General features: G+C 45.4%; 1 protein-coding gene across 1 annotated transcript in view; it reads left to right on the plus strand.

Annotated features, from left to right (window-relative positions):
• The first annotated feature begins 2,231 nt into the window (after positions 1-2,231).
• LOC145342498 (putative NADPH-dependent quinone oxidoreductase VAT1L) overlaps positions 2,232-15,135 on the plus strand; it is a 148,485-nt gene continuing 135,581 nt past the window's right edge. The window contains exon 1 of the mRNA XM_080188062.1: positions 2,232-2,572. Coding sequence (XP_080044188.1) covers positions 2,364-2,572 — 209 coding nt within the window. The 5' untranslated portion in view covers positions 2,232-2,363. The remainder of the gene's footprint in view (positions 2,573-15,135) is intronic.

The raw sequence follows: 15,135 nt of genomic DNA on the forward strand, positions 1-15,135 counted from the left end.
ATAGGGCCTGGATGGGATTGTGGTTAGTGCAGAGTCATTGGGCTGAATGGCCTCCTTCTGCACTGTTGGGTTTCTATGGAGGTAATAAAGGCTTGAGGATTTCAACAGCAGATAAGCTGAAGCAAGAACAAGTTGGGTAATGTTATGTTTCATGTGCTCATCCAAATAATTTTTGCACGCTGTAAGGTTTTCACTTCCATTACCTCCCCAGGCAACACATTCCAGATTCCCACAACCCCCTGAGTTAGAAAATGTTTTCTCAAATCCGCTCTGAATCTCCTGCCCCTTAACCAAAAACTATGCCCCCTTGTGATTGACAAGGGGAATTAGCTGCTCCCTATTCACCTTGTCCATACCCCTTTAGTGTTATGATGGATAAATCCTGCCCCGGACACTGGTGATTTTAAAATAATATCACTCGAGTTTTTTCCATCCACCAATAGGGCAGAGTGTGGCTTTAATGCATCATCTAAAAGCCAGCATCCCCAACAGTGTAGCACTCCACCAGTACCTCACTGGATGTGTCAGCCTGGATTTTCAACCTCAGATCTCTGGAGTGAGTGAGATGAAGGCACAGATCCTCAGCAGGGAGGGAGGGAGGGACAGGGAGCGGTGGGGAGCAGGGTGTTTAATATCATCAAGGGACCAAAGATGGCTCATGTAAATCTAATAAAGGCAAAATGCTGTGGATGCTGGAATTGGAATCAAAAACAAAATATGCTGGAAAATCTCAGCAGGGTCGGACAGCATCTGTGGAGAAAGGATAGAGCCAACAGATGGGATTTTACATAGAACATAGAGCCCTACAGTGCAGAAAGAGGCCCTTCGGCCCATCAAGCTTGCACTGACCACAATCCCACACAGGCCCTACCCCCATATCCCTACATATTATTACCTGCTAATCCCTCTAACCTAAGCATCTTCGGACACTAAGGGGCAATTTTAGCATGGCCAATCAACCTAACCCACACATCTTTGGACTGTGGGAGGAAACCGAGCATCCGGAGGAAACCCACGCAGACACAAGGAGAACGTGCAAACTCCACACAGACAGTGACCCGAGCCGGGAATCGAACCCAGGTCCCTGGAGCTGTGAAGCAGCGGTGCTAACTACTGTGCTACCATGCCGCTCCACGGCACGTAGCACAGTGGTTAGCACTGCTGTTTACACAGTTTACAGCCGTGTTTGCTCCAAAACACAGTGGCACAGTGGTTAGCGTTGCTGCCTCACAGCATCAGGGTCCCGGGTTCAATTCCCAGCTTGGGTCACTGTCTGTGTGGAGTTTGCGCATTCTTCTCGTGTTTGTGTGGGTTTGCTCTGGTTTCCTCTCACAGTCCAAAGTGGGTCAGGTAAATTGGCTACACTTAATAGCATCAGGAGCTAGCAGGGTAACTATGTGGGGTTACGTGGAAAGCGCTTGGATGCAATTGTGGTTGGTGCAGACTCGATGGGCTGAATAGCCTTGTTCTGCACTGTAGGGAGTCTATGATTCTATTGTATGAAACAGGAAAATCCCACGCGTGGTCAACAGACCTTTGCATGGTCTGATTCTCGTGGGCGGGCAGGACAGGAAAATTGGCACCAGTGTTTCGAGTCAGGATGACCCTTTGTCAGTGCAGCACAGTGACGCAGTGGTTAGCGCTGCTGCCTCACAGCTCCAGGGACCTGGGTTCGATTCCCGGCTTGGGCCACTGTCTGTGCGGAGTTTGCACATTCTCCCCGTGCCTGCATGGGTTTCCTCCGGGTGCTTCTGGTTTCCTCCCACAATCCGAAGATGCGCGGGTTAGATTGATTGGCATGTTAAATTGCCCCTTAGTGTCCCGGGATGTGCAGGTTAGAGGGATCACCGGAGTAACTGTGTAGGGATAGGGGCTGAGGTGGGATTGTGGTGGGTGCAGACTTGATGGGCCGAATGGCCGCCTTCTGCATCGTGGGGTTTCTGCGGTCACCACTGTAAATCTGGGAATCATCGCCCTTCTGAATTTCAAAGATGTGTTTTCGAATTAAAACCAATTTCGATTTTCATCCCAGAATTATACAATTTTCAGTACTTTTTTAATTTAAAATTAATTTTGCGACGCAGTAATTGGGAGATATTAAGTACACATCCCTGTGTCTTAAACTTTGTAAGAGAGGTGAGCACATGCCCTCCATCCCATCCCCGCGTGTTATATTCGCTGCAATACGACAAGTCTGGCTGTCTGCGCCAGCGCTGTGGCTTGGGCTGATTTGCAGCTGAGGTCTGGCAGTGTGGACTGGCACTGTCTGCTGGAGAGACAGATAGAGAGAGACAGATAGAGAGAGTGTCCTCCCAACCCAGCACTTCTCATCAGCCAGACAAGCTCCAGCATCCCTGTCCCCCATGGCTAACGACGGGGTGGATAAGAGCGAGGAGACGGAGCATATGATCGAGAAAGATGCGGCCAGGGAGCGCGGCAGTGCGCTGGGGGACACCAAGGAGATCCGAGCCGTCCTCCTCTCCGGATTTGGGGGTTTAAACAAACTCAGGGTGGCGAAGAAAGCGATGCCCGAACCCCAGGAGGGGGAGGTGAAAATCCGAGTCAAGGCCTGGTTAAGTAGCAGCTTTCACACTCATCTGCAATAACTTCATCCTATAGACAGGCAGCATCCCATAGATTTAGTACCCACATACTGTGTGTCCAGCCAACATCCTACACATTTACTATCCATATAATGTGTGTACTATAGACAGCAATATTCAATACAATTCAATATTGTATATGTACATATAGACAGCCAGCATCCTAAACATTTACCATCTGTATAAGTGTGTGTGCTCACAGCCACTATTCTATTCCATTTAATATTGTACACGTGCACATGGACAGCCAGCATCCTACACATTTACAGACTGAATATTTTGTGTGCCAATAGTCATTGTTCTACACAATTTAATATTGCGTATCTGCAAATAGACAGCCAGCATCATGTACATTAACATCTGTATACTTAAACAGTTTGTATCCTATACATTTCCCATCTGTGTCCTGTATATTTATAGACAGCCACTTTCCCATAAAATTCAATATTATATCCCTGTATATCGACAGTCAGCACCCTATATAATAGCCACCGATATATTATTGTGCTTATACACAGCCATTATCCTATAGATTTAATGTCCATTTGTTGCATACATGCACATAGACAGTAAGCATTCTATGCATCCACTATCCATCTACTGTCTGTGTCTATAGACAGGCGCTATCCAGAGGCGGCTAATATCCTAAATATAAAACATCTATATATTGTGTTAGTATATATACAAGCAGTCAGTATATATACAAGCAGTATCCTATTCACTGGCCAGCTGTATACCATGCGCATGCTTATAGACAGTAGCATGTTCCACATTGACCATCTACATGCTTATAGGAAGCTAACGTCCTATACATTCATCCATATTCTGTGCTTATATTCAGCCTGCATCATATACATTTACCTTTTAAATACTGTGTATGTGTTAATAAAGGGCAGCCCAGTATCCGGAGTACTGACCATCTACATCTGTGTGAGCGCTTGTAGAAAGTCGGCATCCTTTTCAATTTAACATCTGTATTCTCTGAGCTCATAGACAACAAACATCCTACACATTTGTCATCTGAACACTGTCTGAGCTTACAGAAAGGCAGCCGACAACCCAAACAACTGCACTTATAGACAGCTTATATAACATAATATTGTATATGTCCATCGTATACATTTTTCACCGTGTTTAACACCCATCATCAATGTTTCTATCTGCTGCATAATACAGCAATGCGATGTTCGTATCTACCACTCTCGGTATATTAATGAAAAGTTGCATTAGATGCACTTACAGGCAGTCACTATTCTATGCAATCCAATATTGTATATGCGCATATAGACAACCAGCATCCTATACATTTACCATCTGTATTCTCTGTGATAAATGTGTACATTGTTTGCATATAAAATAATTAAAAGTCTGCGGGATAAATTATAGTAAATATTTTACAGGCTCGGTCCACTTGTAGAAGGATGTAATTTTCTACAGAAGGCATTTTATTTACGGTGCCCTCTTCTTAATAGGAAATACTATCGAGTTTCTAATTATCTCATTTGCTGCTGTACATTTTTCCCTCTAGTTAGTGGACGTGGTTTTCTCTCTCCCTCTCTCTCTTTTGCGCTGTGTTTTATTTTTGTGATCCGCCTTTGATGACTAATGGATTTATTAATTCAGATCCCGGATCAATCCCGCGTCAGGAATTTCAGCCCTGGACGCTGACACATCATTCAGCCCCGCTGGGGACAAACAGGGTGGGACAGAGAGAGAGAGAGGGAAGATCAGTCTAGACTTGGTGGCTTCACGCCGCTGGACTGTACTAATGACATCGGATTCGATTCGGATCTGCAAGGTCTGGCTTGCTTACCCCACCGTTGCGGGTTCACTTGATGGGAGATCCGCCCGTGGTATCCCGATGGCCAGTGAATAGGATACTGTATTTGCTCTGAGAGTGAGGGGTACCTGTTGCAACAGTTTGAGAAGCAGCCGGGAAACCGGGACAGGGGAGGGAGATAACGAGCGAATGAATGAAGCTGCACTGACAACTGAAGGCTAAAGTGATTCATCCCCTCCCTGTGCTTTGAACTAGGAGTAGCGCTGCGGTGTGCAGGGAGAGACTGGGGAGTGACTGGGGGGTTGGAGGGGGTGGTATTGGGGAGTGAGGGGGACTGGAGAGTGAGGGGGGGATTGGGGAGTAAGGGGGGATTGGAGACTGAGAAGGGGATTGAGGGGAATTAGGGAGTAAGGAGGGGATTGGGAAGTGAACGGGCGGGGGGGGGACTGGGGAGAGAGGAGGGATTGGGGGAGTGAGGGAGGATTGGGGGTGAGGGGGAATTGGGGGGATTGGGAAGTGGGGGGATGGGGAATGAGGGGCGATTGGGGAGTGAGGAGGGATTGTAGAGTGAGGAATTGAGGGTGGGGGTATTAGGGAGTGAGGGAGATTGGGGAGTGGGGGGGATGGGGAGTGAGGGGGGATTGGGGGATGGGGGAATGAGGGCCGGATTGTTGAGTGAGGGGGGATTGGGGAGTGAGGGGGGATTGGGGAGCGAGGGGGAATTGGGGGTTGGGTGAAGGGTGATTGAGGAGTGAGGGCGATTGGGGGATGAGGGGGGATTGGGGGTGAGGGGCGTTCTGGGGAGTGAGGGGGGATTGGAGGATGAGGGGTGATTGGGGGATGGGCAGTGAGGGGGGAATGCAGGGGGAGTGAGGGGATATTTGAGTCTTTTCGCTTGCAAGATGCAGAGTGCCTGTGATGATGATGTGCAGGTTTGGAGGATTGGCCAGAGTAAATTGCCCGTTAGTGTCCAAAAGTATGTAGATTTGGGAGATTAGTGGGATAGGTGTGTGGGGGTCATGGGGATAAGGTGGGGGGGTGGTGGGCCTGGGTTAGATGCTCTATCAAAGAGTCAGTACAGACTCGATGGGAAAATAGCCACCTCCTGCACTGTTGGGATTCTGTGTTTGTGGAATGTTTGATTCTGATTTGCTGTAAGGATGGGATGGATGAAATTTGCCAAACTTCAGATACAGCTTGCCCAATCAGCCATTGATACAACTGGAAATGCATCTTTTACGCTGCTATTAATCACTTAGGGAACTAAATAAGCACACTAGATATGACCTTTCGACACCAGTAAGATCAAAAGTTGCTGTAAAGCTGATATCTACCAGACATTTCATATAACTTCCATGTAGCCTGTGCCCCAGGACACTAACTGGGGACCAAAAACTTGGTCAAAGAGGCAGGTTTTAAGGAGTCTGGTGTTGGAGAGGGAGATGGCGAGGGAGGTTAAGAAGGTTGGTGTTGGAGAGGGAGATGGCAAGGGAGGTTAAGAAGGTTGGTGTTGGAGAGGGAGATGGCGAGGGAGGTTAAGAAGGTTGGTGTTGGAGAGGGAGATGGCGAGGGAGGTTAAGAAGGTTGGTGTTGGAGAGGGAGATGGCGAGGGAGGTAAAGAAGGTTGGTGTTGGAGAGGGAGGCGGAGAGGAAGGTTAAAGAGGCTGGTGTTGTATAGAGAAGTGGAGAGGTTCAGGGAGGATTTCCAGAACTTAGGGCCTTGGCAGCTGAACTGCAGCCATTTGAGTGATTTAAATTGGGGATCAATTGCAAACACCAAATTCTCCAGTCGCTCACGCCCCACCCCCGCTGCCAGTGAGAATGGGGAATTCGGTACCAAACCAAATCTCCATTCACTGCAGCAGGACTGGAGAATCCCAGCTGCCAGTGAGGCTGGACAATCCGTCTCCGGAGAGTTTTCAAAGAGCTGTGAAGCAGGAGGCGATCACAGTGATAGCAAGAGCACTTGGTGGCTTTGAAAACCGGGATAAGAATTGTAAAACCAAGATGTTGTTTGACTGGGAGCCGGTTAGGTCAGTGAGCGCAGGGGTGATAGGGAGTGGGACTTGCTGTGAGTTCAGGCATGGACAATCTCAGATTTACAGAGGGTAGAATGAAGGAAACCAGCCAAGGATGCAACAAAACAAGTCTAGGGATAACAAAGACATAGCTGAAGAATACAGCAAATGAATGGAGGCAGGGGCAAGAGATCTGAACCATCCTCTGTTTTAAGAAATTCATTCCTTTATTCTTGTGATTATCAGACATTCCCCGTACCATTATTCTGACTAGTAGAATTAATCTATTACAATCAGTTTTGCAGACCTCTTACCTCAGGTTATCTCTTAACCCTTTCAATGCCAACAAAAAACAACTTTCATTTCTCTTTCTAGCTGTAATGTGATAACCCATCTGATTGAATCTACCCTGCGCCTTTCCCGTTGCTTGTTGAAATTGTTCCCATAATGGATTAGCCTGAGGGCAGGAGACACCATTACTGGAGCAAAGGGAATAGACAGTTGCACGATCTAAGTACCGTATTTTGTTCTTAAAGGAGTAATATTATTACATTTTAATCATTGTATTCAGTCTGACAAACAGCAGTTTAAAAATAAATGGACTCTATTCCGTGGGCTTCTACATTGATAAATGGTTTTACCTGTAGTGACAGGTTGATTCTTTCCTATCTGTGACTGTAATACACGCAGTCAGGGCTGGCTGCAGTAGAGTGCAAGTATGGAGCTACAGCAAGTCAAGAAAGAACATAAGTAGAGGAGGAAGCCATTCAGCCCCTCGAATTTGTTCTGCATTCAATTAGATCATGACTGCTCTTTATCTCATCTCCCGTTACTCACCTTGCTTTATCCTTTGATAACATTAGCAAAGCAAAATCGACCTGTTTGGGAGTCTCGAAAGGTCCACAACCATTTTGGGAAAGAGGGTTCCAGATTTTTATTGTCCATTTGCAAAGAAAGTAGGGGTCACAGTTTGAGGACAAGGGGTAAACCTTTTAAGGCTGAGGTGAGGAGAAATTTCTTCACCCAGCAAGTAGCAAAATGTGCAGAATTCACTACCACAGAATGTAATTGAAGCAAAAACATGATATGATTTCAAGACGAAATTAGATATAGCTCTTGGGGCTAAAGGGACCAAGGGATATGGTGGGGAAAGTGGGATCAGGATATTGAATTTGATGATGAGCCATGATCATGATGAATGGTGGAGCAGGGTCAAAAGGGTCAAAGAAACATATTTTCAATGTGTCTATGTTTCCTGATTTTATTCCTGAATGGCCAAGCTATAATTTAAGACACCGCTCACTGCAATCTGTGATTCTTTTATGGAATCATACAGCTCACCCCAGTGCCCTTTTTACAGAAACATTAGAGTCACATTTAGGCCTCTCGCCCCACAAGCCGATCCCATCATTCAGTTGGTATAGCTATTCTGCACTGGAACTCCACCTATCCCTTTTAGTTCCATATTCCCTCATACCTTTAGTGAATACAACTATCAGTTTTAACATCTTCAATTGAGTTTTAGACTCAACAGTTTTTACAGGACAGAATTCCACATTCCCATGTCTCATTGTACCCATCATTAAACTGCATAGCCACGCAATGGCAACAACAACATCTTGCATTTATATAGCACCTTTAACGGCAAAGAATGTCCCTTATTGCTTCAGAGGAACCTTGTTGGCACTGCTGCCTCACAGCGCCAGGAACCTGGGTTCAATTCCCAGCTTGGGTCATTGTCTACGTGGGGTCTGCACACTCTCTCCGTGTCTGCGTGGGTTTCCTCCAGGTGCTCTGGTTTCCTCCCACAATCCGAAAGACAGGCCGATGAGGTGCATTGCCGTGCTAAACTCTCCCTCCATGTCCTGGAGTGTGGCGACTGAGGGATTTTCATGGAAACTTCATTGCAGTGTTAATGTAAGCTTGCTTGTGTCATTACTAAATAAACTTCAAACTTGTCAAACAGAATTTGACACTGAACCATACAAGGGGGGTATGAGGTTCGATGATCAAGAGCTTGGTCAAAGAGATAGGTTTGAAGGAGAGGGGTGGGAAAAGTTTAAGGAAGGAATTCTAAATCTAATTGCATGAGAAGCACAAACTCAGTTAGGTACTGTAAAGTAAAGGGAAGGGACAAAATCTTGAAGTTTTAATATCACAATCCAGTGGAGTTCTGATGCCATGTAAAATAGAACAGAAGGTTGCACATGTTCCTACCTGTTGTAGGGCTAATCTAGGCCATGTGGAGAGCTGTCATTTGCCTTGCAGGATGCAAGGAACAAACAAGAGGGGAATAAAAACAAAATACTGCTGAAAACCCGAAATGAGAACAGAAAGTGCTGAAAATTCTCTGCTGGCCTGCCAGCGTCTGTAGAGAGAGAAACAGAGTTAGCGTTTCGAGTAGACTATGACCCTTCTTCAAAAGGGGCTGGACACAGAAAGCAGTACTGAGGGACAGCTGTTATGTCAGAGGTGTCGTCTTTCAGTTAAACGAGGCAGCCTGTCCTCCTTGGAGACTGAACACGATCACATGACAGTTTTTCGAAGCAGGGTAGGGGAATCGGGCCTGATGTCCTGGCTCCCCAGCCAATACCATTTAAAACACAGGACCTGCTCATCATTTGAGTGATTCTCCTGTGTGCAAATTGGCTGCTGTGTTTCTGACACTGACCACACTTAAAAATTCTTCATTGGCTGTATAATTCTTTGAGACGTCCATTAAATGTGAAAGGTTGTGTGTCAATGCAGTTTTTTCTTATTTAAAAAAAGTAGCTTTAACACTTTAAATGGACTCAACATCCGTCATTTCTGGTGGAGAGAATTTAGAGTTATAGAGCCATAGAGATAGATATACAGCAGGGAAACAAGCCTTTTGACCCAACTTATCCATGCTGACCACATTTGCTAAACTTATAAGAACATAAGAACATAAGAACATAAGAAATAGGAGCAGGAGTAGGCCATCTGGCCCTTCGAGCCTGCCCCGCCATTCAATAAGATCATGGCTGATCTGTCGTGGCTCAGTTCCACTTTCCCGCCCTCTCCCCATAACCCTTAATCCCTTCTCTTATCAAAAACCCATCAACCCGCTTCTTAAAAATATTTAGCGAGGCAGCCTCCACCATTTCAACGGGCAGAGAATTCCAGAGATTCACCACCCTTTGAGTGAAGAAGTTCCTCCTCAACTCCGTTCTGAACCGCCCCCCCTTTATCTTGAGGCTGTGCCCCCTAGTCCTACTGTCTTTTTTGAGCGGGAAGAGTCTTTCCACCTCTATCCTATCCATCCCATTCATCATCTTATACGTCTCAATGAGATCTCCCCTCATTCTTCTAAACTCTAACGAGTACAAGCCTAGTTTATTCAGCCTCTCCTCATAGCTCAACCCCCTCAACTCCGGTATCAGCCTAGTAAACCTCCTCTGCACTCCCTCCAAGGCCAAAATATCCTTGCGCAGGTGCGGCGCCCAAAACTGCACACAGTACTCCAGCTGCGGCCTCACCAATGCCCTATACAGCTGCAGCAAGACCTCCCTACTTTTATATTCAATCCCCCTCGCTATGAAGGCCAGCATCCCATTCGCCTTCCTGACCACCTGCTGCACCTGCAGGCTGGGTTTTTGCGACTCATGCACAAGGACCCCGAGGTCCCTTATCTAGTCCCATTTGCCTGCATTTGGCCCACATCTGTATAAACCTTTCCCATCCATGTTCCTGTACAAATGTATTTTAAATGTTGTAATTGTATCCGCCTCCCCCACCCCTTAGAACCATAGAAAATTTACAGCTCAGAAACAAGCCTTTTGGCCCTTCTTGTCTGTGCCGAACTATTTTTTGCCTAGTCCCACTGACCTGCACTTGGACCATATCCCTCCACACCCCTCTCATCCATGAACCCGTCCAAGATTTTCTTAAATGTTAAAAGTGACCCCGCATTTACCACTTTATCCGGCAGCTCATTCCACACTCCCACCACCCTCTGTGTGAAGAAGCCCCTCCTAATATTCCCTTTAAACTTTTCTCCTTTAACCCTTAACCCATGCCCTCTGGTTTTTTTCTCACCTAGCCTCAGTGGAAAAAGCCTGCTTGCATTCACTCTATCTATATCCATCAAAATCTTATACACCTCTATCAAACCTCCCCTCATTCTTCTATGCTCCTTCTGGCAGTTCATTTCATACCCACCCCCTCTGTGTGAAAAGTTGCCGCTAAGGCCTTTTTAAATGTTCCCCCTCTCACCTTAAACCTATGCCCTCTAGTTTTAGATTCCTTTATCCCGGGGAAAAGACCTTGGCCATTTATCTTATCAATGCTCCTTATGACTGTATAAACCTTTATAAGGTCACCCCTCATTCTCCTATGCTCCAAGGAAAAAAGCCCCAGCCTCTCCTTATAGTTCAAATCTTCCAGTCCCGGTTACATCCTTGTAAATCTTTTTTGCCCCCTTTCCAGTTTAATAATAATTTAAACTTTTACTACCCTTATCAGTTTCATCAGAACCATCCTGTTTAATCAAGTACCGAAACAGATCTTTGCCACACATTGACCCTCATTAGGCCCTGTATGTAATATGTCTTCAGAAGCAGAAGTCCCTTCACCAAAATCCTTTTATTTACAATTCCAACGGCAGTACATGGAGTGCTATCAGTCAGCAGTCTACCTTCGGGAGTGCCAGAGGAACTGACTGTCCTGGTTAAATCCAAGGAAGAGACTCCCTGATTGGCCCACCTCCTTAATCACGGACTTCAGAGTCCAAAAGGCTAGCCTCAATGGCCTGATTGAAGTAATTACAGTCCCAGTGCTGCTGACAGCTTTGAGGATACTCTCTCCTCAGGTTCTGTTCCCGACACCGCATTCCCATCGATCTTCTCTTCGTTCTAATGCCAATTCTGACTCTCATTCTCTCTGACTGTAGCTCCATCTTGAACCTCCCTGGACTTGTTGGTATCAATGGACACTTAGTCTGAACATGACCCCTTCATCCCCGGTAACCCGCACCTGCTTTGCAACCTCTCCCTCCTCTGTCACACCTTTGGTGGAAAATTCTTTTCGCATTTCCACCCAAAGCATGTGGAACAACCTTCCTCAATCCCTCCCCTTATTATCTTATTCTCCCTCCCAACCCAACCCACTTCAAAAGCCTCATTAAAAAAATACCTGTTTCTTAGATTTTGCCTTCAGTCACCTCCCTCTAACCCTTCTCCTGACACAACTTGGTGCCTGCCTTCCTATTTTCTTTTCTATTCCCATGGAGACATTTTGTTGCATTAAAGACTAAAGTTTCACGTTGGTCTCTCTGTAGACGCTGTCAGACCTGTGTTCAGCTGAATTCTGATTTTGACAAGAAGCTTACATTTAAAATGGTGACCTTTCCTTCTAACAGCTGGTGCAGGGCCTGTTGTGTATTTCCAGCATTCTGCAATTCAATTCATACATTAATAAGCAGTTTGGCTCCAGATGTTAGCATTTTAATGATATCTGCCCTGCCAACCAGATCCGAGCATCATTGATTCATTGAAAAATGCATGTGGCAATACCCGTACGTGATTCAATCCACCACTTTAAAAATTAGATTCCTTTCACACTTAACCTTAGGACATCTTATTTGTTGTGGTAGGTAGACCTGACACAATAAATAATGGAAACATGTTTTACAGGATCAACAGAAAGCCTTAAAACTAGCTGAGCTTGCAGACAAGATGCCTGTCAATGGCAGTTGTTCTAATTGTAACCAGGAAACAAGCAAGGCTAGCTTTCGGATTTTCGAAGGGAAGGCAATATGAAATTAGGCTAGAACGGTCTTTCCATTGAATGGAGGCCCGTCCCACCGTTCATTAAGGTGATGGCTAATCTGCAACATAACTCCATGCATGGAATTTTCTGGCCACACTTGTCCCCAAAATCGGATTCTCCCGCCCAAGGTCAACAGATGGTCCATGTCTCCTTGCCTGCTATGATTCCAGTGGGAGGTGGGGCAGGAAAGTGCCCCCTTCCCCCATATACCTGTTTTTGTTCCGTTTCCTTGAATAGAAATTTAGGGGTGGCATGGTGGTTAGCACTGCTGCTTCACAGCACCAGGGACCCGGGTTTGATTCCCGGTTTGGGTCACTGTCTGTGTGGAGTTTGTACATTCTCCCTGTGTCTGTGTGGGTTTCCTCTGGATGGTCTGGTTTCCTCCCACAGTCCAAAAAACGTGCTGGTTAGGTACATTGGCCATGCTAAATTCTCCCTCAGTTTACCCAAACAGGCACCGGAGTGTGATGACTAGGGGATTTTCACAGTAACTTTATTGCAATTAATGTAAGCCTACTTAATGACAATAATAAATAAAGTTTAAGTTTATCAGCCTCAGATTTCAAAATAACTCTTGGCTGAACATTGGTTGCAATTTACAGGCAAGATTTCTAAGCCTTTCCCACCTTTTGTGTGTAGTAGTATTTCTTAACTTTACACTTCAGGGGTCTGACTCATTTTATTTTAGGCTGGGCTAGTTCCACACTCACCAACCAGCAGAGATAGATTTTAGTTAATATCTTAGTTCTCCCTCTTGCCAAGGACAACTGAAGGATAATTTTTCTACTTTATCCAATTCCTCTCACAATAAATAAAGACATTATATATTAGTTTTCCTAATTACTTGAAACCCCTAACCAAATCATCCTTTAACGAGCCAAATTCCAGAGAACATTAACATAAATTGTGTGATCTCTGCATAATGTAACCCTTGGTGTCTGGGTTAATATACGCCACACTCCCTCCAAGCCATTATACTCTTCCCAGAACTGTTCATTGTGGTCAGGGTGGGGGGGGGGGGGGGTGGAGGGGGTGGCAGTGGCATAATGATGACATCACTGGACTAGTAATCCATTGCCCAGCGTTCTGGGGACAGGTTTCAAATCCCACTGTGGCAGCTGGTGAAATTTAAATTCAATGAATTTTAATTGAATTAATTGAATTTGGGATCTGGGTTCCATTTGGCCTTGGGTGACTGTGTGGAGTTTGCATATTCTCCCCGTGTATGCATGAATTTCCCCTGAGTGCTCCAGTTTTCTCCCACACTCCAAAGATGTGTAGATAAGGTAGATTGACCTTGATCAATGCGCAGGTCTAATTAGGTATGGTGCTCTTTAGGAGGGTCAGTGCAGACATGATGGACTGGGATTCTATTTAATTCATTCATTCTTCATTAAGTCTGGAATTGAAGACAAGTCCCAATAATGGTCATTACAACTATCATCCATTGTTGAAAAAATCCACCTGGTTCATATGGGGAGGGAAATCTGCATCCTTATCTGGTCTGACCTACATCTGAATCCAGAGCAACTGCAATGAGTCTTAATTAAAAAGCCTTACAATGGCAACCAATGCTGGCCCTGCCAACAATGCCCATGTCCTATGAAAGAAAGATCATGAATAGCTGTACATAATGTCTTTCATCTTGCATTCTAATCCTCTAGATATACAGCTAGTTCCTTCATAGAAAGATACAGGTTTGCAGCATGGAAACAGGCCCTTTGGCCCAACTTATCCATACCACCCAGTTTTTACCACCAAGCTAGTCCCAGTTGCCTGTATTTGGCCCATATCCCTCTATACCATCTCAGCTATTTAACTGTCTAAATGCTTTTTAAAAGACAAGATTGTACCCGCTTGTATTATTGTCCCTGGTAGCTCGCTCCAGACACTCACCACCCTCTGAGTGAAAATATTGCATCCATGGACCCTTTTGTATCTCTCCCCTCTCACTGTAAACCTATGCCCTTTAATTTCAGACTCCCCTACCTTTGGGAAAAGATATTGACTATCTAGCTGATCTGTGCCCCTCATTATTTTACAGACCTTCACTGTGTGTAATGAGAGTAACAGATTCTCATTCGAAATGTGGGATTGGTGGAGTCATTTTATGGTTGGGTTGAGTTCGAGGTGATATACTTTGAGAATGGGAGTGAGAAATCTGGCCGAACCCCTGAAGTGGACTTTGATAATCTGACATCTGAGCAAAACAATCCGAAGCACTCCATGATGTCAGTCCAGCTCATGGATGGAGCCTGGAAAATTCGCCCTGTTACTGCAAATGAGGATTTCTCCCATGAACAAATAAAGTGAAACTTGGCACAGTAGTAGCCTGTGTCTCAATATTGAGTGGTCCTGGCTACACAAACATTGCCTTTGCTCCATCCTTGCTGCCTCTACACTTTATTGCCAACTCATTCCAGCAATATAACAATACACACTTGGGGGCCATTAGGACTCGGCTCTTGTCTAAGTTGTAGTTAATTGCTTTGGGCTTTCAGGAAGTAGAACATGTTTCTGGAGAGACAGGCTGCACTTTATGTCAGGCACACAGAAAAAAAACACTTAGTTGGAATTGTCAATCGTTTTTTTTTTGGACAGCTTTAAATATGGTGAAGGGTTTCTGTGGAAACCGACTAACCGTAGGAAAAATGAGAAGCACGGTGGGTCCTTTTGCACCATTCCAACAACAGACAATAATGTTGTCCTCATTCTCTCATCAGTGTCACTAAATAACGACTGAATTATGGGCCGCTTTGTGGAAATCCAACTGCCAACTATTGAGTGCGACTCATGAATGATCCTTGGAATTCACTCCGATTTGCACCATTTTGCCCTGAACCCATTCCATTGATGGCTCTTTCTCAGCAGATTGCCATTTTACTGCTCAAGCTGGTTTATTGTCTTGCCTGCTTTGAGCAAAGTGTTGGCTGTTAGCAAGTGT

This window comes from Carcharhinus amblyrhynchos, chromosome 4 (genome assembly GCF_965287045.1).
Source record: "Carcharhinus amblyrhynchos chromosome 4, sCarAmb.v2.hapA, whole genome shotgun sequence".
Classification (NCBI taxonomy): domain Eukaryota; kingdom Metazoa; phylum Chordata; class Chondrichthyes; order Carcharhiniformes; family Carcharhinidae; genus Carcharhinus; species Carcharhinus amblyrhynchos.